This window comes from Falco naumanni, chromosome 7 (assembly GCF_017639655.2).
Source record: "Falco naumanni isolate bFalNau1 chromosome 7, bFalNau1.pat, whole genome shotgun sequence".
In the NCBI taxonomy this organism is placed as follows: Eukaryota; Metazoa; Chordata; class Aves; order Falconiformes; family Falconidae; genus Falco; species Falco naumanni.
In genome coordinates this window covers 36834294-36854747 of record NC_054060.1, presented here as the reverse complement: position 1 = coordinate 36854747, position 20454 = coordinate 36834294, and the positions used below count along the sequence as shown (strand labels likewise).

General features: G+C 43.0%; 2 protein-coding genes across 5 annotated transcripts in view; one reads left to right on the top strand and one right to left on the bottom strand.

The window, feature by feature from the left end:
* The window catches only part of DYNC1H1 (dynein cytoplasmic 1 heavy chain 1), a 45728-nt gene extending 34429 nt beyond the window's left edge, over nucleotides 1-11299 (top strand). The window contains exons 59-78 of the mRNA XM_040600706.1: nucleotides 7-157; nucleotides 363-616; nucleotides 788-922; nucleotides 1014-1108; nucleotides 1202-1376; nucleotides 2779-2854; nucleotides 4289-4449; nucleotides 4722-4833; nucleotides 4911-4971; nucleotides 5354-5477; nucleotides 5811-5924; nucleotides 6201-6371; nucleotides 6581-6798; nucleotides 6982-7085; nucleotides 7492-7703; nucleotides 8562-8715; nucleotides 9293-9435; nucleotides 9823-9991; nucleotides 10340-10467; nucleotides 10915-11299. Coding sequence (XP_040456640.1) covers nucleotides 7-157; nucleotides 363-616; nucleotides 788-922; nucleotides 1014-1108; nucleotides 1202-1376; nucleotides 2779-2854; nucleotides 4289-4449; nucleotides 4722-4833; nucleotides 4911-4971; nucleotides 5354-5477; nucleotides 5811-5924; nucleotides 6201-6371; nucleotides 6581-6798; nucleotides 6982-7085; nucleotides 7492-7703; nucleotides 8562-8715; nucleotides 9293-9435; nucleotides 9823-9991; nucleotides 10340-10467; nucleotides 10915-11043 — 2886 coding nt within the window. The 3' untranslated portion in view covers nucleotides 11044-11299. The remainder of the gene's footprint in view (nucleotides 1-6; nucleotides 158-362; nucleotides 617-787; nucleotides 923-1013; nucleotides 1109-1201; nucleotides 1377-2778; nucleotides 2855-4288; nucleotides 4450-4721; nucleotides 4834-4910; nucleotides 4972-5353; nucleotides 5478-5810; nucleotides 5925-6200; nucleotides 6372-6580; nucleotides 6799-6981; nucleotides 7086-7491; nucleotides 7704-8561; nucleotides 8716-9292; nucleotides 9436-9822; nucleotides 9992-10339; nucleotides 10468-10914) is intronic.
* On the bottom strand, nucleotides 101-20330 carry LOC121091254. Of its 4 annotated transcripts, none has more exons than XM_040600710.1 (6): nucleotides 17201-20330; nucleotides 16081-16151; nucleotides 15330-15383; nucleotides 13471-13530; nucleotides 12724-13269; nucleotides 101-188 (listed from the first exon to the last, which is right to left on the bottom strand). In XM_040600710.1, exons 1-5 carry the CDS (start codon nucleotides 17304-17306, stop codon nucleotides 12730-12732), a joined length of 831 nt encoding a protein of 276 aa, XP_040456644.1. In that variant the 5' UTR covers nucleotides 17307-20330; the 3' UTR covers nucleotides 101-188; nucleotides 12724-12729. The 4 variants fall into 4 exon arrangements, with proteins under 4 accessions (XP_040456644.1, XP_040456642.1, XP_040456641.1 ...); XM_040600708.1 differs by lacking the exon at nucleotides 101-188 and having other exon boundaries at nucleotides 11412-13269; nucleotides 17201-17382; nucleotides 17900-20329; XM_040600707.1 differs by lacking the exon at nucleotides 101-188 and having other exon boundaries at nucleotides 11412-13269; nucleotides 17201-20329.
* Nucleotides 20331-20454: the final 124 nt, after the last annotated feature.

The window sequence follows — 20454 nt, the reverse complement described above, 5'->3', positions numbered from 1 at the left end:
TGGTAGGTTGAATTCCCACCGGACCTCTGCTCTCGTGTTACATTTGTGAACTTTACAGTAACTCGCAGCAGCTTACAGAGCCAGTGTCTGAATGAAGTCCTGAAAGCTGAAAGACCAGATGTTGACGAAAAACGCTCAGACCTCCTCAAGCTTCAGGGTATGTTTACCAAAATCAAAGTAACTTCCTCCTGTTTTAAAAGAATACAGTGGTATTACTGTAGCTGTAGAAATACTCAGTGAAATATCTTTACAGTTAATATTCTTGCCTTTTCAGGATGTCCAATGGCAAAGTATACATGTCATAAAATTCTTAAAAACAAACACATTATACAGTATGTAACCTAATTTTTCTTTTTATTAAGGTGAATTTCAGTTGCGCTTGCGTCAGTTAGAAAAATCCCTACTACAGGCGCTTAATGAAGTGAAGGGACGTATCCTGGATGATGACACCATCATTACTACTCTTGAGAACCTGAAGAAGGAAGCAGCAGAGGTCACCAGAAAAGTCGAAGAGACCGATATTGTCATGCAAGAAGTGGAGACTGTTTCTCAGCAGTACTTGCCTCTTTCTACAGCATGCAGCAGTATCTACTTTACTATGGAGTCCCTAAAACAGGTAGGATGAGTTTTTCTTCCTACCAGAAGTTTCATTTATTTACTGTTCAAAGCTAAATAGACGCTGCCTAATTCCAGCCCTAGATGCCATATTGCAATTTGGTAGGCATGAGCCCTTGACTATCAAACAGCGGGACTCTAGAGAGAAAAAACAAACTCTTTTGTCTTTCAGATACATTTCCTGTACCAATACTCTCTCCAGTTTTTCTTGGACATCTATCACAATGTCTTGTATGAGAACCCAAATCTGAAGGGAATTACAGACCATACTCATCGTCTCTCAATCATCACAAAGGATCTCTTTCAGGTTCAGTTTTTTAATGTAATTTTTTAATCATTTTTGAAGGGTAAGAGTTCGAGACCTCTTACGCTTACTAACTTCACTGTTTTGTTGGTAGGTGGCTTTCAACAGAGTGGCACGTGGCATGCTGCATCAAGATCATATAACGTTTGCTATGCTGTTGGCCAGGATTAAACTGAAAGGCACTATTGGGTAAACATCTGTTTTCTTGCTTCGCTTTTAGTTAAAAATGGGAGGGATGTCTTGAAGGCACCAGCTAAAGTAGTCTTTTCCTTTTAACTTTAGGGAGCCTACATATGATGCAGAATTCCAGCACTTCTTGAGAGGGAAAGAGATTGTTCTGAACACTGCATCTCTCCCAAAAATCAATGGCTTGACTGTAGAGCAAACTGAAGCAATGATGAGGTTGAGCTGCCTTCCTGCATTTAAGGACCTTGTTTCAAAAGTTCAGGCTGATGAGGTAAATGTTGGCTAGGGTTTGTTTCTGCGCTAAACTCGCCTGGTGAAGCTTTTTAGGTGTCTGCTTTAAGAGCTTCATGCTTACAGTAAGGTCTCCTAGTATGAGGAGGGGAAGCCTTACAGATTAATTAGTTGTAGTTGTTGTGGAAATGAATGTTCTTTCTTCATTTGTAGTCCAGCTATGAAACTTTGAGTTGTAAATACCAACATTTTTCATCGCTCAGCCTTGGAAGCAGCTTCTTTCGTTGGACTTTTTGGTCAGCTTTGTTTCCTGTGGTAGCAGAAAGTCTGTTACTGCCTGTCTGTATCATTGCGTGGGATAGCTATGCGGTAGAGAAAGAGCAGCCCTAGCCATACATAACATCATTATGGTGGGCTCTTGGACATTACTATTTGGAATAAACTTGGATAGTTCTCAGCTGCTGAACACTTTGCTCCTTCTCACGCCCGAAGTATTGCAAAAACTGTATGTTCCAAAATATGTCCGTATCTTAAATAGTACCTGTTTTGTTGCCCTGCCTGGTTTTTCTAGTAAAAGTTGAATTCTCTTTGCTACATCTAATTTTCCTCACTCTTCAGCGTCAGATAAAATAAAGTATAGCTCTGGCTGGGACTTTATGGTAGAGATCTGTAGAATCAGGGGTACTGGAGGCAATGCAGAATTAGGGGGTATCAGTGAAGTGTTTGGACACATGTAAAGAAAGCATAATAAACAAAGCATAACTTGAGGTTTACATGTGGGCTTTTGTTCAAAAGAAACAAGAACAGAACATAGAGGGAAAAAAAGAAAAGTCAAGAACTACTAAATGTGCTGGTCAAATTGTAGCCTTGCTCAGGGGTCAAACCATTTATATATGAACCACTCAAGCCACACATATCTAGAAGCCTTGGAAAAAACCAACATTGGATGTTGGACAATATTTGGAGCTAAGCTTAACATTATACTTTATTTCATTAATATGAATAGCATTTCTGTTTAACAGTGTTAGCCTGGTTTTATTTCTCAAGACTTAGATGGAAGCTCAAATGCTTCATCTAATACTCAATCTAAATTTTTATTCTGTAGATAGAGAATAAGATAGGAGCTTAAGATTTTTGCCATTTAGTGAACTTGCGCATTTCATTGTTTAAATATTTAGCTGCTACTTAGAATTTTTTAAAGATTTGTTTGCAAATCCAAGGCTAGTAGAGCTTGGACTGTACCAAGTTCAGCCCTTAGATTTGTTAGTTTCCTACTGAAAGCTGGCATGTAGCTGAACACTTCTGCAGTACATTAAATTCTGGATTTGAAGGGCTGAGATCGAATATCTCTGTTGCGTCATGAACAGGACCTGCACTTTGCAGCAGATTTTTGACGCCATTGAAACTCCATTTCAAGTTTTTTGCATTTTCTTTCAATATAGCAATTCTGTATCTGGCTGGATAGCAGTTCACCAGAGCAGACTGTACCATACCTTTGGACTGAAGAAAAACCTGCAAGTAAGTTAAGTTGCGCAATTGTCCACACCAATCCTACTTTACTAATCATAAGTAGAATTACAATGGTTTTAAAGCAATTCTAAAGTAGAACTTTAACTTGGACCTTAATGACTGGGAAAATCACAAAGTTGGGATTGGGGAAGAACCTCAAGTCTGGTGGTTTGTTCAGGTTTTTTGTTTTGAAAAGGAAAAAAAGAACAACCCCACAATCAAAAACCAACAAACTTCTGTAAGCAATAGTTACTACACCTAGTTCCTGCACCTTAACCTGTGATCTGGTCTTCCACTGAACATTAAATGTATTCCTACAATCTCATTAAATTACATAATAGTTTGGATTAACCTTAGTCAATGCAAATCTGGAGGAGCTCAATACTCTTAAGTTCCAAGACACAGATTTTCTGAGGACAGGACCGGTCTACTGGAATGCTTCCTCCTGCAGTTTTATCTGAGCATGAAGTCTTAATTCATGCTGCATTAGTTGTTAGTGCTAATTTGTTAAGAGTTAGAACTTATGGTAACTGTTGCCCTTCAGTTCCTCCCCTGTCTTTGAAAGGTAACATTAGGAAACGTTTGCCATCTGTGATCGTTCAGGGCTTATTCCTGTAGGTGGTTTTCTAAATTAAGGATTCTAAGCTTGTATTTACTAGCTACCGTAAAGCTGCTTGACCATTACCTGAAGCAACTCTAGGTTATCTGTCCTATCATAAAATCACAGACTGTCTCAAGTTGGAAGGGACCCATACTGATCATGAAGTTCAACTCCCTACTCCCTGCAGGACTACCTAGAACTTTACCCTCTTACTAAGAGCATCGTGCAGATGCTACTTGAATTGACGGGCTTGGTGCTGTCACCACTGCCCTGTGGAGCCTGTTCCAGTGACTGACCACCCTCTCAGTGAAGAACTTTTTCCTCATGTCCGATCTGAACTTCCCCTGACGCAGCTTCATCTCATTCCCTTGTGTCCTATCCATGCCAGACAAGTATATAATACTTTGAAGTCTAGCAGAACAGCCGATTATTGAATGAGTGAGAAGATGTGGAGAGATCTGTTGTCCCTGGAAGTTAAAATCACTTCATGGCAATACTTAAAGACTGTAGATTTTTTTAAACCAGTAGCATTTCAGTAGAATCCAAAAGCATCATGTCAAAGTATGCTTTTAAAGGGCTCATAACATGACCAATTGAGCAGGTAAAGAAAATGTCACAGAACTTACCAACTGGAGATGGTGAGTTTCTTTTGACTGTCAAAGTGAAGACAGAATATAAGCATTCCATTAAAACGTTGCAACAGATCTTTCAAAGGGATGGTTAACTTCCTAAATAACTAGTCCTGAGAACAAGGTGGGAAAAGTTGAATGGAGACTGAAAGAGAGGACGGTGTTGAGGGTGGTTTTCCTACCTGTCCATCTAATCCTATTTCCTCTTTTCAGGCCCTATTGGACAGGCCATTCATCGCTTGCTTCTGATCCAGGCCTTCCGGCCAGATCGTTTGTTGGCAATGGCACATACCTTTGTTTCAACAAATCTTGGAGAATCTTTCATGTCCATTATGGAGCAGCCTTTAGATCTGACACACATCGTAGATACAGAGGTAACCTGCTTGTTTTTGAAAGGCTAAAGTCCTGAGGTGATGCATAGTGCCACCTTGGTGAGTTCCATAGCAAGTAAAAGCTATCCACCAGGACGTTTCTTCCCCTTACCCTTCTTCCCATGATAGGAGGAGTGGATTTTCCCATTTGTTAACATAAAACTAAAAGTAGCATGATGTCTTCAGCTGGCTAGAGGGAAGAAAGACTGAGCTTACTGCATTCTCATATTCCTGTAGTGACTGATTGGTATCCTTTTAAACTTCTTGGACAACAGGTGAAACCTAATACCCCTGTGCTGATGTGTTCAGTGCCTGGTTACGACGCCAGTGGTCATGTTGAAGACCTTGCAGCCGAGCAGAATACACAGATTACTTCTATTGCTATTGGTAAGAACATACCTTCTTTCGTCACAGAAGCATAAATGTTTAGCAGGAAGAGCTTTAGCAACTCTCCTGTCTTTTAGGTTCTGCTGAAGGGTTTAACCAAGCAGATAAAGCAATAAACACAGCAGTGAAATCTGGAAGGTAAGTTCTGTCTCCCTTTTAGCTAGAATACTGCCTAGCAGAAAGGTGAAGGGGGGGGAGGTAACCTATTTGCTATATAGACAAAACTGTGAGTAAAAAAAAAATAATTGGGACTATCTTCTGAACTAAAATTGTAGTAACTTCAGCACAGCTGTTTACAACTTCTGATTTAAGTATTTTCAAGAAAAATAGGTTATATCTGCAAAAGAGGAAAGTTAGCCCATTTACAGTACTAACTGTAACTGATTCTATGTAGAAGACAGGTTTAAAAGAGGAAGATCTGTAGTATTGATAAGATGACTTGTTACTCTTTGTGGTGATTATAGCCAGGATTCATAAGCTGTACACTAAAAAGCACTTGTTCTGTTTCAAAACTTCACAGATGGGTGATGCTGAAGAACGTTCACCTGGCTCCTGGCTGGCTTATGCAGCTAGAAAAGAAGCTACATTCCCTGCAGCCCCATGCTTGCTTCAGACTCTTCCTTACCATGGAGATTAATCCGAAGGTAACGCTGATTTGAAATCTGATTCTCTTGGTAGAGTAACCAGCTTGCAGAGCCAAGAGTGCTACCTGAGGAAGGTTTTCTCCTGACTACTTTTCTGCAGTAAAGAAAAAGGAGAATACATGCCTGTCACGATAGTTAATAGCCTTGGTTTCTGATAACTTCAGTGTAGCTGGAAATTTCATACCGTTCCTTTTGCTGCTTCCCCTACCCTCCAAAAGAAAGGCTGTGTGTGCTCACAATGAGGTTTTAAAGCTATTGCAAACTGTGCCCTTAGAGGGATTTAATTTGGTGAAGGCTAAAGGAGCTGGGTTTGAATTTATTGCTCTTTTCTAGGTACCAGTGAATTTGCTGCGTGCTGGCCGTATCTTTGTGTTTGAACCTCCTCCTGGTGTAAAGGCAAATATGCTGAGGACTTTCAGTAGCATTCCAGTTTCTAGAATGTGCAAGGTAAGGCTGTGGTTTATGTAGAGGAAAGAAAATGGAAGAATGTGTTCATTAAAATACTACCTTAAATGATAAAAGCTCAGCTTCTAAGATGTACGTAGAATTCTTTTTTTCTTATGGAAGTAAAGTAGTACTTGCTGCTTCTGTTGGTAGAACATACTCAGTTTTGGTAGCAATCTAGCATTAAACCTGATACTTTCTAGCCTTTTTAGCAGGCTTTTGTTGCTGTAAGTTCACTGGAGTAACAGTTGCATATTTTTTTTCCTCTCCTCTTCCTAGTCTCCCAATGAGCGTGCTCGTTTGTATTTCCTCCTTGCCTGGTTCCATGCCATTATCCAAGAGCGCTTGCGCTACGCTCCGTTGGGTTGGTCCAAGAAGTATGAATTTGGAGAATCTGATCTGAGATCTGCTTGTGACACAGTAGATACATGGTTGGATGATACAGCAAAGGCAAGTAGTGTTGTGGACTTAGGTATAGGTAATACGTAATTACTTAAGATCTTCAGTAAAACAGTCTGTTCTGGAAACATTTAGTAAATTAAATGAGTAGGCACAAATAACCTGATGGCAATTTAACTTAGTTCTTGAATTTGATTCCTCAATCAGCAGCGATGTGAAAAGGATTGTTTCCTGCTAATTACATTGTATGTTATTTATAGGGTCGCCAAAACATTTCACCTGATAAAATCCCCTGGTCAGCATTGAAGACACTGATGGCACAGTCTATCTATGGAGGTCGTATTGATAATGAATTTGATCAGCGTTTGTTAAACACTTTCTTGGAACGTCTGTTCACTACTTTAAGTTTTGATAGTGAATTCAAACTGGCTTGCAAAGTTGATGGGCACAAAGATATTCAGATGCCAGATGGAATCAGGTATAATTTTTTCCTTATCCTGATCTCTATGTACAGCTTCTCTTCTTTTAAATTTAAAAAAGAACCCTAAACTGTATCTCTGTGCTGGAATTTAGCTGTGTAAACATTTGTCTCGGGCAAAGAATTACATTGCCATTCTACTAGAGGAAGCCTTCTAATGACTATTAAAATTCTGACTTGCAGGCGTGAAGAATTTGTCCAGTGGGTTGAGATGCTACCAGATACACAAACGCCGTCATGGCTGGGCCTGCCAAATAATGCAGAGAAGGTTCTTCTCACTACACAGGGTAAAACCAGAACTTTAACAGTGTCTAGCATAGATTACCAGGCCACCATTTTAACTAAAAAGCAGAAAAGAAATACAAATCCTGCCTTAAGAGTTAATGGCTTTCTCGTCCTCCCTCAACATAGTTGCTTTAACTTCTGCGAAGTAAGACAGTTGAGTAATCCAAAAACCGATGGGAAGCTTGTGAATTAAGGAAAGTTACATTCAGCTTTCCAGAGTTCAAGCTCTCATCTTGATTCTGGAAAGCTTTATTGTCAGCTCCAGAGCCACCTACAGCTAGGCAGCTCTGAATCTTAGGTCTAGACTCCAGGTTAGGGAAAAAGAAAAGTCCTAGTTCTTGCATGTAGTAGGATGTTTTCATCTTGATGCTACTGCTTCTCTGACTAACAGCCTATCTTCTGGTTTAGGCATAGATATGATCAGTAAAATGCTGAAAATGCAGATGCTAGAGGATGAGGATGATCTAGCTTATGCAGAAACTGAGAAGAAGACAAGAACTGATTCCACATCAGATGGTCGCCCGGCCTGGATGAGAACACTGCATACCACAGCCTCTAACTGGCTTCATCTTATCCCACAAACTCTAAACCATCTGAAGCGGACTGTGGAAAACATTAAGGTAAGAACTAATTGTTATCCAATGTGGGCACACAAAGTGCATAAGCTGGGGTGCATTGGAGCAAATGCGTTGTGATTTGCAATTACTAATTTAACTGTTGGGGAGGGACAGTGGAACCTGTGTCAGTACTGACTCCGACTGCCGTAGCTATGTAACGCCCCGCTGGGTTTCTTGAAATGGTCTTAAGTTGGCTTATGTCTTCTGGGGCTTATTTGAAGAAATACAATGGCAAACTGTTTATCATCAAGGGTACCAGTTCTGAAGCTTCTCTGTGAGCAAGAAACAAGTGCTTCCTGTCGTACTTGTAGCACTTGACTGCTACTTGTGGTAGTGCCTTTACAGCCTGTGTGCATTAATTACTACTAAAGTTTAGTGGCGGTCGGTGAGGGGGATAGGGCAGCAGTTTCTGCTGACCGGGAACAGAAAGTGCAAGGGCTGGAGGAAACTTTCGAGATCTGGACAGTAGTACCCTAAACGCCAACTGGGGAATAAGCTCCCCCACTGAATGCGGTCATGAGTGCCTAACTGCTTCTGAAGACTTTCCCTGGGATAGTAGGTGAGAACCTTTTGTTGCTGATGGAAAGAAATCCAGAGTTGATTGGAAGGAGTGCGGCAGGCAGTCTGCATTAATTGCTCAACTGAGACTTCCACTTCCTTGCTTCTCCAAGGGAGAGGAGATTGTTGGTTGTAAAACACTCTCCACAGTTGCTTTCTGCACCACAGACTGCATCTTCACGTTTGATGCTTGTAGTCACAGTGTTGCTGGTTAGTCCATCCAGGATTTTGGGGTTGCTTTTTGTAGCAGTTTTCCAGCAAGAACTTTGATCTGCAACTTACTTTCAATGTTTTGACAATCAGGATCCTTTGTTCCGATTTTTTGAGAGAGAGGTGAAGATGGGAGCTAAGCTGCTCCAGGATGTTCGTCAGGACCTTGCAGATGTGGTTCAAGTGTGCGAAGGAAAAAAGAAACAAACCAATTATTTGCGTACACTTATAAATGAACTGGTGAAAGGTATGGCAATTCAAATTAGCTTAATTTCTAAGCTGAAATCTTACTAAATTCTTTCAGTCTCTGAACTGTGACGGAGCAGTTAATTACACCACAAAGCGAGTAATACTGCTGCTGTGAAATCTCATAGAAAATATTCTCTGTTTCTCTGAAACCTCTGTTTCAAGATTCTACATAAATGTGGAATTTTCACAGACATCCTGCTTCTGGTAATACGTGAAGATCTGCCATCTGCTTTGAACAAAAGCCTTTCCTGAAACAGATATTTGAGCTCTTCAGGTTTTTGCTGAAGAGCTCAAGTCTTCATGAAAACTTGGAAGATCAGTTACTGCAGTACATAAGTTGCTGTTGAGGGGTTTCTGTAACTGGAAGGCATTTTAAATAAAAAAGTAGACCTGGAGGCCATCTGCTTTGTAATCTTTGAAAGTGCTTTTACTTACAAAGGAGACTTTTTAAGACGGAGGCTGATATCCTGGTCCAGGTCTCAAATGGATATTGGGAGAAAAAGTTAAGTGTCAAAATTGCATGTAATTCCAGCTTGTATGCAAACAAAACTTAATTCTAATCACATTTTTCATAGGTATTTTGCCTCGTAGCTGGTCTCATTACACAGTGCCAGCTGGTATGACTGTTATTCAGTGGGTGTCTGACTTCAGTGAGCGCATTAAACAGCTGCAGAATATTTCCCAAGCTGCTGCTTCTGGTGGAGCAAAAGAACTAAAGGTATCTCATGCCATCTTCTTTTAGAGGTTATCAGTGGACCTGTGTAACTACTTCATGGAGTCTTCACATCAAGGCTTCTGAATAGTTCCTCGGGAAAACAAGTTCAGTCAATGTTCTCTGAAATGTGCTTGGAAATTCTGTTGAGTGTCTCGTGATCTCAAGGTGGAGAGGCTTAGCGGGCTAACCATTCACACAGGTTAAAGGGAAGCAGTATTTCAGAGTAACAGAAGACGTAGCCTTAGAGCAAAAAGCCATTTAGCAGTTACACAGTGTTTCAGTAGAAGCAGGAAAATTCTAATGCAAATAGATTGCTGAAGTAAAAACATTGATAATTATTAATTAATACTGCGGCTTGATTTATTTTAAAAATTTCCCCCCCTCAAATAGAACATCCACGTGTGCCTTGGCGGCCTCTTTGTACCAGAGGCGTATATTACTGCTACAAGACAGTATGTTGCCCAAGCAAACAGTTGGTCTCTCGAAGAACTTTGTCTTGAGGTCAACGTTACAACTACACAGAACGCAGTACTGGATGCATGCAGTTTCGGAGTCACAGGTAAACTTACTGAACACACTCTCCTACAGAAGGGGTTCTTGCTCTAAAATGTTCTCAGAAGCTTTTGATAGTAAATAGGCTGTATCAAGTGAAAAAGACAGTATCATTGCAAAAGTTAAACAACTTCAGGAAGTGTGTATTAAAGATTAGCTTGATTAGTTAGTAGGGAAGTACTTCCAATGCTAATAAATCTCCAGACACAGCTCGGTATCTATTTACGCAGTGTTGCATAGTTGATATGCTACAACCTCTTTGTTTTGCTGTATGAAATACCTCTCATTTAGTGGACTTAGCCCATAAATGGTACATGAAAGCTCATGGAACTCTAAATTGTGTTTCAATTTACAGGCCTGAAGCTTCAGGGAGCTACATGCAGTAACAACAAGCTGTCACTTTCAAATGCTATTTCAACTGTACTGCCCATTACACAGCTTCGCTGGATCAAGCAAACAAATGCTGATAAAAAAGCAAATGTTGTAAGTATTGATAAAGATAATTCTACACAAATAACTCTCATAATTAGATAGACCTAGCATTTTTTTCCTGAAGCTTTACAGATGCTTTTATCTAGCACCATAAATCAAATTGTTCTTTTCTAATATTCTCAGTGTCAGTTAGTACCTAAATTCCAGGCTAGCAGCAAACAGCACTAGTGCTGACTAGGTCTTTCCTTTGTAGTTAGGTAAGGAGAGGCATCCAAAAGTACTAATGTTGTTTAGACTAAAACTTGAATTTATACCTATAACTAAAGCTGTGCTTCAGGTAAATTTTAAGCCTGGGTTTTTTTTTCCTCATATTCAGAGTATTGAGTTATCTGAGACTAAATTCCCATCTCTTAAACACCGTAATATATATATTATGGAAACGCCTTACACTCTTCAGCTACCTTACATAACTTTTTCTATATTTGTGTTTTTCCCCAGGTTACTTTACCAGTTTATCTGAACTTCACTCGTGCTGATCTGATTTTCACAGTTGACTTCGAAATAGCTACCAAGGAAGACCCCCGTAGCTTCTATGAACGTGGTGTTGCAGTCCTCTGCACCGAGTGAAAAGTTTTGTTCTGACTGGTTAATACTGTAGTAATTGTCAGTCTTCTATGTAGTATTCACCTGTACTTTTGTAACCCAGTTAGGTTAGGTTGTCAGATGGATTTGTGTTAAGTTGACTAGAAAGAAAGGGGGCAGTGCATTGGAAAGCTGATAGGCTACATTTCTTCAGCAGAAAATTGGATGAGATTCTTAGATGGTTAGTGGTAGGTGTGATATCTGATGGATCACGTTACATGAAATAAAACCTATAGCAAGACTTCTGACTGTTTCTGGAAATATAATTCTTACAGTGATAATGGTTTTTTGGTCTGGAAAAACGGTACCCATGATCTTTACAGAGAATAACAAGCAATAAGTTGGTATTCAGACATATTGTTAACCTTGCAATGTAAAAGTCTTCAGTAAGACACAAAGCCTGACACTATCTGATCCTATTGCATGAATTATTTGCAGTGAACTGGCTCTTGCTTTTAAGTAACCTGCGTTTAGACAGCTGTTGCAATACATTCAGAAGCTAGCGTGCTTCCTGGAAGCTTAAGCCCAGGAGGATAGTATTAAATGCTTAAACAAGACATTACAGTATTATTTCAGAGACTCGTATGTGACTAACTGTTACCAAATTAGGGGAGCTGGGAGTTCCTGCTAGTTGCTTGGGTTGCTGTAATGGTTTGGGTATTTGCTTGCTTTCTCTTGAGCCTAAATTCACTGGGGTAAGCGTTTCTACCCTTCTGACCATCCTGTCGGAAGTGTCCTCTGTAACAGAGACCAAGTGTTCAAAGATGCATATGAATAAGACAGGTGCTCAGCCTTTCAATTGCAAAACAAATCTCAGGAGCTTGCTCCTTCCTTCCAGTGATCTCTCCTATGAACGCAGTGACTTTCTGAACCTGCATCAACTCTTAACTCATTTTTTCTGTGGCAAGTGGTTCTACAGCACAGGCACATGTAGGAAGAAAAATTATCATCTCTGCCTACCTCACATACTTGTTTCAGCTGATGCCTACTAGTTACTGAAACAGAGAATTCTTGCTGTCTCCATACTGTTTTCTATAACTAATCTCTGTAGGTTGAACTGTCCTGGCTGGTTTTATTACCTTATGAAGAATGAATCCCAGACCCATGCATCATGTAATCTTTCTCAGCTGCTTGTGGTTCACATACCCAGTTCTGAGGAACTGAGTCCGCTCAGCTTAATGCAGTTCAGTTGGTTGTAGCCAAACCTGTAAGATACTCACCTCACACCTGCTTCCCTCCTCTGGCACAGTAGAGTAGGTCGGACATGAAACACCAAACACTGACATGAAGCAGGTGGGAGGTAAGCTATAGCTATCAAAAACTAATTGAAACCACACAGTCGTTCTTCCTTCCCTCCTCAACAAACCCTTGTAATGCTTGTTTTGAAATTACACTGACAGGTGCCTCCTTGTACTAGATACAGGAGTTAGGCTGATGCTTCAAGAGGCCCTGGGCATCAAAGGAGCGCCCAGGTGTGAAGTTTGCTGTGATTCTGTGGACATACCTTAGCTAGCTTTCACTTAAAGTTCACATAAAATACGCCCTGCATTTGTAACAGGCTTGAGCTACTTTTGCTTAAGGCTTGTTCAGTTCAGGTGCCATCTGCAAAAAAAATCTCTACCAGATTCATTCTTCAGAAACGTTTGTCCAACGGTTTATTCATACCTCAGATTAAGTTGCACGGAGTTTCTTTCTTCTTAGTTTTTCACTAGCAGCCTCTGGAATGGGAATCCCTTGTTTTCTTTTAATTAGGGGCTGTTTGGCCATTGTGCCATCGCAGTCAGCTGCTAGTATGGATCGTGGAGCACTGTCACTTGGGCTTGCAAGGAGATCTGCGGAGGGTGAAGGGTTAATACCGGTCAGTGAGGAGCAGTCAGGTGTCAGCCACATGGGGGTACCTGCTTCTGGGGCTCTAGGCAGTTCAGATGATTGCAACAGGCCTATGGGGAAATCCTTCTCTTGGCTAGGGAGTTCCAGGGGTGCTGTACAGTCGTTTACTGCCTGAATTTTGCTGACACTTGTTTCTGGGCAGAGCCAGTCTGGAGGTTTCGGGGTGGACTCTCCATCTTCTGAAGTATCGGCATCCTCCAAAGCCACTGCTCCTGGGGTACTGTTCACCCATGGTGCGACTTTTCTGCTATTTAAGGAATTCAAGCTACAGTCGGAATGAATGGATGCATCTTCTGAATCACCATCATAAGGATCTAAAAACTAAAATAAAGGTCTCTAAATGTGGCAGATGCTCATTTTTCCATTTTAAAAAAGCCAACATACAGTAGACTTCAAAACCACTTTCAACATCAGTCACAGACTTACTATAGGTATTTTTGGGTTTCCACACATTCCCACCTAATATTTTGATTTCTGGGTGCTGCACCGAGAACAAGGCTGCTGCATCACAGCCACACTTACTTCCAGTCCCCTGCGGTCCCTTGCTTTCTTGAGTCCTCCAGCAAGTGGGCTAGGCACAACCTATTTAAGAGAGGTTAACATAGGTTTATAAAGCACCATCCTATGAACTATTGCTCAAAGTAAAACCAGAGTAGCTAAAAATCTTAAGAGGAAGCCAGATTGTCCCCTTTGTTAAAAGATAGTGTATTTCAGTCCAATTTTTAAAGTCAGCCTAAGATAGAGGGACTTAGGAAAGCTATGGCAAGTCTTACTACACTTAAAACATCACTATAAAGAGAACAATTAGTAATTTTATACCTTACTACCAGAAAAGTAAACCAAATTGGCATTTAGCTAATAGACAAGCTACAGAGTTTAGAGAGCTTCCCTCCAACACAGGTTCCTTTTTGTTCTTTTTACACAGGGATGATCTGAAATTATTCCTTACTAGCTGGATTACGAATCTGCTGTCCTTTGGAGAGTTCTGTAACTAACACAAACCAAGTCCTTTTGGTCAGTCTCAGTATCGCTGTTGTAACACTGAGGTTTCAGGCTTCTTTTCCCCATGTGGTTAAACATGGACTTGTCCAAACCTGGACAAAGAACTTTGTGCATGAATTTGCACTTGAGAACCACATCATTCAGAAACAGTGCTTTTAGTCTGGGTCTATTAAAAAGAAAAAAAAAAACAACAAACAAACAAACAGTGCCCTGTAGAGAGACTGCCTTTTAAAAGCAAACCACAGGTACAAAGCACTCACACAAAGGGGAAAAAAGGGTCCATGCAAGGAAAGTGCTCCTTTTGAAAGAGCCAGCACAGCTGCTTTGGAGAACAAGCTCCCAGTCCTTGCCGTGCCTGCTTTCAGTGGGGAAGAGGGAGAGTCTGAGCACAGCTGAGGCAAAATAGAGCTGGGCAAATCTGGACTTCCCACCACAGGAACCTAAGGCTTTAGCAGAGGAACTGAAGTCCAAGCCCATCTGCAATTCCTGCGCTAGTTCAAGGACACAGAGACACCCCCACAAAGCCAGCAGGTAGTGCTGGGCAGTGAAGAAAAGCAGCTTCTGCTTCTCCTAAGTCCCGAGCTGGCACCTGCCTCAACACCCTCGGGGAAAGCAACCAGCTCCTCATCCAGGCTGGCACCTTTGCAAGCCCCTCTTCCACCCAGCCCAGCCAGACAGCTGGACTTCCAGCCTTGTTTCTCCCAGGAGAACACGGACAACTCCACTTTCCCCTGTGCTTTCTGGAAGGTAAAGTGGCTTCTGTAAGCCACCGAGGGCAGCGATCCACATGGACTAACAGCAAGCACCAGTTCTGAAGACTTTTACCTAGAAATTGAGTTCTCCACTCCAGAATCAGGTCTTTTTTCATCAACATTAAACACACTGGTTTGACAGAGCAAAGTTCAGGAAGTTACCCATATTCATAACTAACTGCCACAGCAACAGAGATGCTCTCTTAATCTCACCCAAAACAGACAGTCAGAAGGCAGAGGGTCTCCACCCAGAGCTGTAGAAATCCCACCAGACCAGGAGCTGCTGAACGTTAACCACCAGGAACAACCCAGTTCAGCTTTAAGCGCTCCTTAGCAGGGAAGCGCTTGTGCTACGTTTGCCTACCTGAAACGCTGACACTTTCCTGCCTCAGCCCCCCAGAATCAATTTCGCTAAAATTAATCACAGTTGTAAGGAAGAGCCTGATGGGTAGAACGGTGCTGGGTTTGGCCTTGTTGGGGGGGTTCTGCTGTTCCTTTTAGGGTCACAAAACAAACAACCCCAGGTACAGCACTTTGGGACCTCCCTCTGCTAAGGCTGAAGGAGGAGTTGGTTGCCCATCAGGGAATCCCATCACCATCAAAACACTTCAAAGAGCTGGTCCTTACCTCCACGCTGGATTCAGACTCGGACTCTGTGCTTGACTCCACCACGCACTTCTGCTGCAGGGGAGGAAGGGAAAGAAATGCTACTCAAAGTAGACATAACCACAGCTTTGGGCTGAAGCTGAAGTTCTAGCACAAACTGTAGATGCTGTGTTTCTCCAAAGCTTTCCCCTCTGAAGCCAGCTTGTCCTTCCAAATATCCCACACTTGTGCTGGTGGGTTGTGCAAGTAAGACATAAGGGAAAAATGGAAGTGTCCTGCCCCCCCCCCCAAATACAATGGGAAGCTATCCAGAACATGGCTTGTGTTTGCTAGGAACAGTTTGTGTTTGTAAATAACTTCAGGAAATGTGTTTTTTGATTTGCACTGAGGTTCGATTTGCTTCTTTGCCTTTGGTGGGCCTCTGTCTCAGAAATGTAACTGCAGATAAAGAATTAAAACTACATTCTCATTTTTTTCTGAAGCTCTTACTACAGAGACCTTACACAAACAAGCAGCTCTCCCCCCCCCCCTTATTCCCCAGGTGGTAGCACAGAAGTGGAATAGCTTCCTCCCTCCCCTTTTGTTCCTTTGCAGGTGACACCATTTGAATTAATCCATTCTCACCTGTTCTTCATACACTCTAGCATATACATTCATATACTTTCTAGCAGACCTAGCTGCCCTATCAGGCTAATTGCAAAGCAACTAACACTTTTTAAATTATATTTCAACAGGGAGATAGAAAAGCAGCAATTAGAAAAAAAAAAGTTACCATGTATTTATGTGCCAGTCTTTCTATGTAGCCTGGGATTTTAACAGAATCCTTCATCTCCTGAGCATCTACTGAAACAGGCAGAGGGTAGGAGAGCACATTAAAGAAAATCTTCTTGTAGATAAATTGCCCGGACGTAGTAACTCCCTTTATGCTAGAAAGGTTGTTCAATCCTTTACAAAGTCTGTGTTAAGTTCTCAAACAAGCAGTTTCTGTTTAAAAAACAAACAGGAAAAAGCCACTGGCCTCTACCATAACGATGACCTGATTCACTGGCCCTTCGCAGTGTTATAAAAATTTAATTTTTTTTAGAAAAGAAGCTTATACTCTGTAAAGTGGAATTTTTTTTCATTTCCCCTTTTTTTGTTAAAGGCACTACAAGTTTTCTGACTCTTCAGACAGGTATTTCTACTCAGGACACCAAACCATACCAGAGAGGGACAAACGCAAAGCCATGCTGAGAATCAGCCCTCCATCCCAGCCCTCCCACCTGGGTATTCAGTGTGTGTACCCCCCATCCAGGATCCTGCTGCAGGTTCTGCCTTCAGCCCCCTACCCTCCATGGGCTGCCCAGCCCCACGCCTCTTCCTCCGCTGCTGCCTCTTCTCAGCTGCGGCCATCCTGCTCCCAGCTGCGGCCATCCTGCTCCCGGCACCTTCACCTGCCTCCAGCTTTATAGCTCTGGCCCCGGCCGCCCCGCCCCCACCCCAGCTCCCTCAGCCTGGGGGTTGCACCCGTTTGGAAAAGATGGGAGTGAAACAAGGCAAAAAAGGGAGTAAAGTCCTCCTGCGACAGCACTTGGGGCCACTGCTGGAGGCTCCAGGTGGCCCTTCACAGCGCGCTCAGCAGAGCCAGCTGCATGGAGGTCTACAGCAGAAATGCAGACGGAACAGCACGGCAGCTTGAGCCCTCCAGGCACCACATTTCTCTAGGTGTGATGTGTGTGTATATATAGAGAGAGCACACGTACACACAGACACGCACACCCATCTACAGCTGAGCCTGCCAGGCCTGATGCGATGCTCCCCCTCTGCTCCCACAGATTTATGTCCTGTAGCCCTGTGTCATTCACGCGACTTTCAGGCTGGCAGAAGATATCAGTACTCAGAGGGACACCCACCCCTCCCCTCCAGAGGCAGCCGGGCTACTCGCAGAGTGCTGCAGCAGGTGACCTCCCATCTGCTGGACAGATGGATGCAGCTGGGCACACAACACTTTCTGCGCATCTCTCTTAATCACTTACAATCCATCAGGTGTGATTTGGAGGGCTTAGATACCACCACCCTTACTGGCCATCACTCACTGAGAAAAGGAACAACAATTTTGCTATTTTTAAATACCAGGTATAGTAATTTTTTTTCAGATTTACCAGAGAACTAAGAATCAGGCCCATTTTTCACAAAGACACAGATCTGATTTGACCCCTTAAAGGCCATCCATTCCCTTCTCCTTTTTATAGGGAAATGAGGAACTAATCCTTTTTACTTTTTCAGATCGAGTCCTGTCCTTCCCATTATTTCCTTCCTATCTGGCTTTCTTAGTCCTCCCACACAACACAGAAGGTACTATATTTTTAAATTAATTTTAAAATACTTATAAAAGCCTTAGTCAAACAAGCATCTCACTTTGAAGCCAGCAGTGGGTTGTTGCTCTGAAAAGGCACCAGGAACAAGTCCCTGGGGAGGTGACAGCGAGAGCAGCTGCACTGGGAGCAGCTCAGACTCCACAAGCCTTCCACCCCATTTCTGCCTCCGGCTAAGCTGGGCCCTATCCCATACACCTCTTTCCTTCCCAGACACCTCCTTTTCCATCTCCTTACCTTCTTTACCCATGCCAGCACCATCTGATGGTTCTGCCCCCTTCTCTGGATTCTCCAGCCACTTTCAAAGCAGAGCACAGCAGCCAAAAACGTCCCACATGCCCCCAAGGTGGGAGCTGAGAAGCACTGTGTGGTGCCTGCAGAGCCACCTGAGCTGAATGAGCACCTACAATCATCATCCTTAATCCACACAGGTGGCCTGGGGTACTTGCTCCCACAAGAGCCTGTCCACCGGTAGCTACTGATGCTTTATGGGCAACAGCTGTGAGTAACCAGGCGCCAGTGCCTGGGGCTCAAGAGGACTGCTGGTCTGTGAGGGATTGCAGATGGAACTGTGATGTGGAGGCCAGGCCATGGTGTGCATGAGGAACCCACTGCCAACACCTGGCTGTAAGGGGCCGGGCAGTAGAGCTATGGGAAGGTGACAGATTTCCAAGGAAGGTTTTGGGATTCTGCTTTTTAAAGCACACACGCAATGCTGTCACCAAGCCGGGGTGGCTTTCAGCTGTACCTGCTTGGTGCAGTATGTCCAAGGAGGGTGGCCAGGGGGGTTCAGAGGCACAGAAATGCCTGCTGGAGCCGTTTGTTGCTGTACTGCTGCTCGGTGCTTCGGCTGTCCTCGTCACCTTGGGAAAAGCACTTGATGTTGCACAGACCCTGCGCCAGCCCCAGGTAGCTCTGATTTCCCCCGAGCCCAGGCTTTCTGGCCAGCTGGGAATTTAGGTAACACGCTTCTCTTGTTCCCAACGGTGTCATTGCTCCTTGTCCCCCACTGCTTCACAGGGTGCCCTCGGAGGCCAGCACCGTGGAAACCTCTCTCAGCAGATCAGTTCAGCCTTGCTGTTTTAACTTCCATCTAATAAATGACAATTGCATCTCTCTAATTCCTTAAAAAACTAATCCCCCTGCCATTTGAAATACCATTGACCTCTACATATAGAGACCAAATGTACTGGATTGTCTGCTGTGAAATGTGCTAGAGGAAAAAAATGTAAAAATCTCATTTGTCCAAGATGAAAAAAACCCTTAAAGCTCTGGGGCCGGGGCAGCAGAGCCAGCACTACAGCTGGAGCAGAGGCTGCCTGAGGTCGCATGTCCATCAGGGAAGGGCTATGTCTCGCCTTCTGCCCGCAGAACAGCCAGGATTGCCGTCCTCGGGAGCAGATTTAGGTGGCAGTTTATGTTGAATTATTAATTGATAATCTCGAATATCTCCCACTAGTCAATGGAAATGATTATCATTTAGCTGCAGATTGCATCTGCGAGCCGTGAACAGGGAACTGATTCACAGCGAACCGTATCTGAGTCACAGATATCTTGTTCCAGCCAAACCTCCCACCATAAGAAATGCAAAGGGTAGGGGACAAACTGGGGCTTTTGGCTTTCCAAGTGCAACTCTGCAGCCTCCTGGGTGCTTCAGCTGGGGTTTGGGGGCTGAAACCAAAGCAATCAGGCAAATAATACTTCTTCTGCACGGGGACAGAAGGTGGTGAACTTTTAGGAAAAAAACCCCAAAACTGAATGAACTCCCAATCTCTGAAGGTCAAGATGAAGCAAGATGAGCCTTTTTAATTAAAGTCACAGCCCTTCCATAACAGTTTTCCACCCTGCCCAAAGAGCCCAGTTGACACCTCCTAGTGCTTTTTTCTCCCTTTACTCTCAGACCAGCATCACCCTGCCTCCGGACAGCCCCCACGCATCCCAGGGGCTCTGTGGCTGTCGGCACTCATCTGCTCCTGCTGCTGGTCCGCTTCCAGCTGCCAGCCAAAGACAAGAAAGGTTATTCTCAGGGTACCTACAGGCAGGATCAGAATGAGCAGAGATCTTTCTATTAATTTTGGCAGAGGGCTTGGCAGAAGCACACACGTCTTACTACGAGTTGTCTTTGGGGGGCAATGCCTATCTCTAAATGTTAATTCTCAAATACTGTTGGAGTTGCTGTTTGGCAATGAAGCCCAACACCAGTATTGCTTGTGCTATTTAGATATTAGGAGTTGCGTCTTTCACACATAAAACGGTTGTGTTTTTTTTTTTTTTAAATGCAGGGTGGGACTGTATTGTGGTAAAAGGGGTTTTACTTCATTTGCAATAGGGAGCAATCCAAACAAGACACTTAATCCAAATTAAGTTCATCAGATGAAGCAAGTGCAGATCAGAGAATGAAGATCTGCAGCTGGTTGGCCATATGGCCAACCCACCACCAAACAGTGATCAAGAACATTTCAGTCAAGCCTGAGAGCGCTGTGGGAAGTTGGAAACAAGAGGCTGCAGAAACTGCAAGGTCTCTCTCACACTGTGTGTTTTTGCCTATGACCAGTGTAGGAAACCTTATAGACTCCACCTCCTATTAAAATCAAGTTGTGAGCAAAGACAGTAAAAGCACAGTTTACAGCTGCTTTGCAGAACAGAAATTGGCTTTTATCATTTACTTCATATATATTTGTACATACAGTGCAGTATATACGAGATCACTACATAATGAAGCACCACAAACATACAAACAGATTTGATATTAAAGTTACTCTTTCTTTAGGGTGCCCTCACTATTAAGCAAA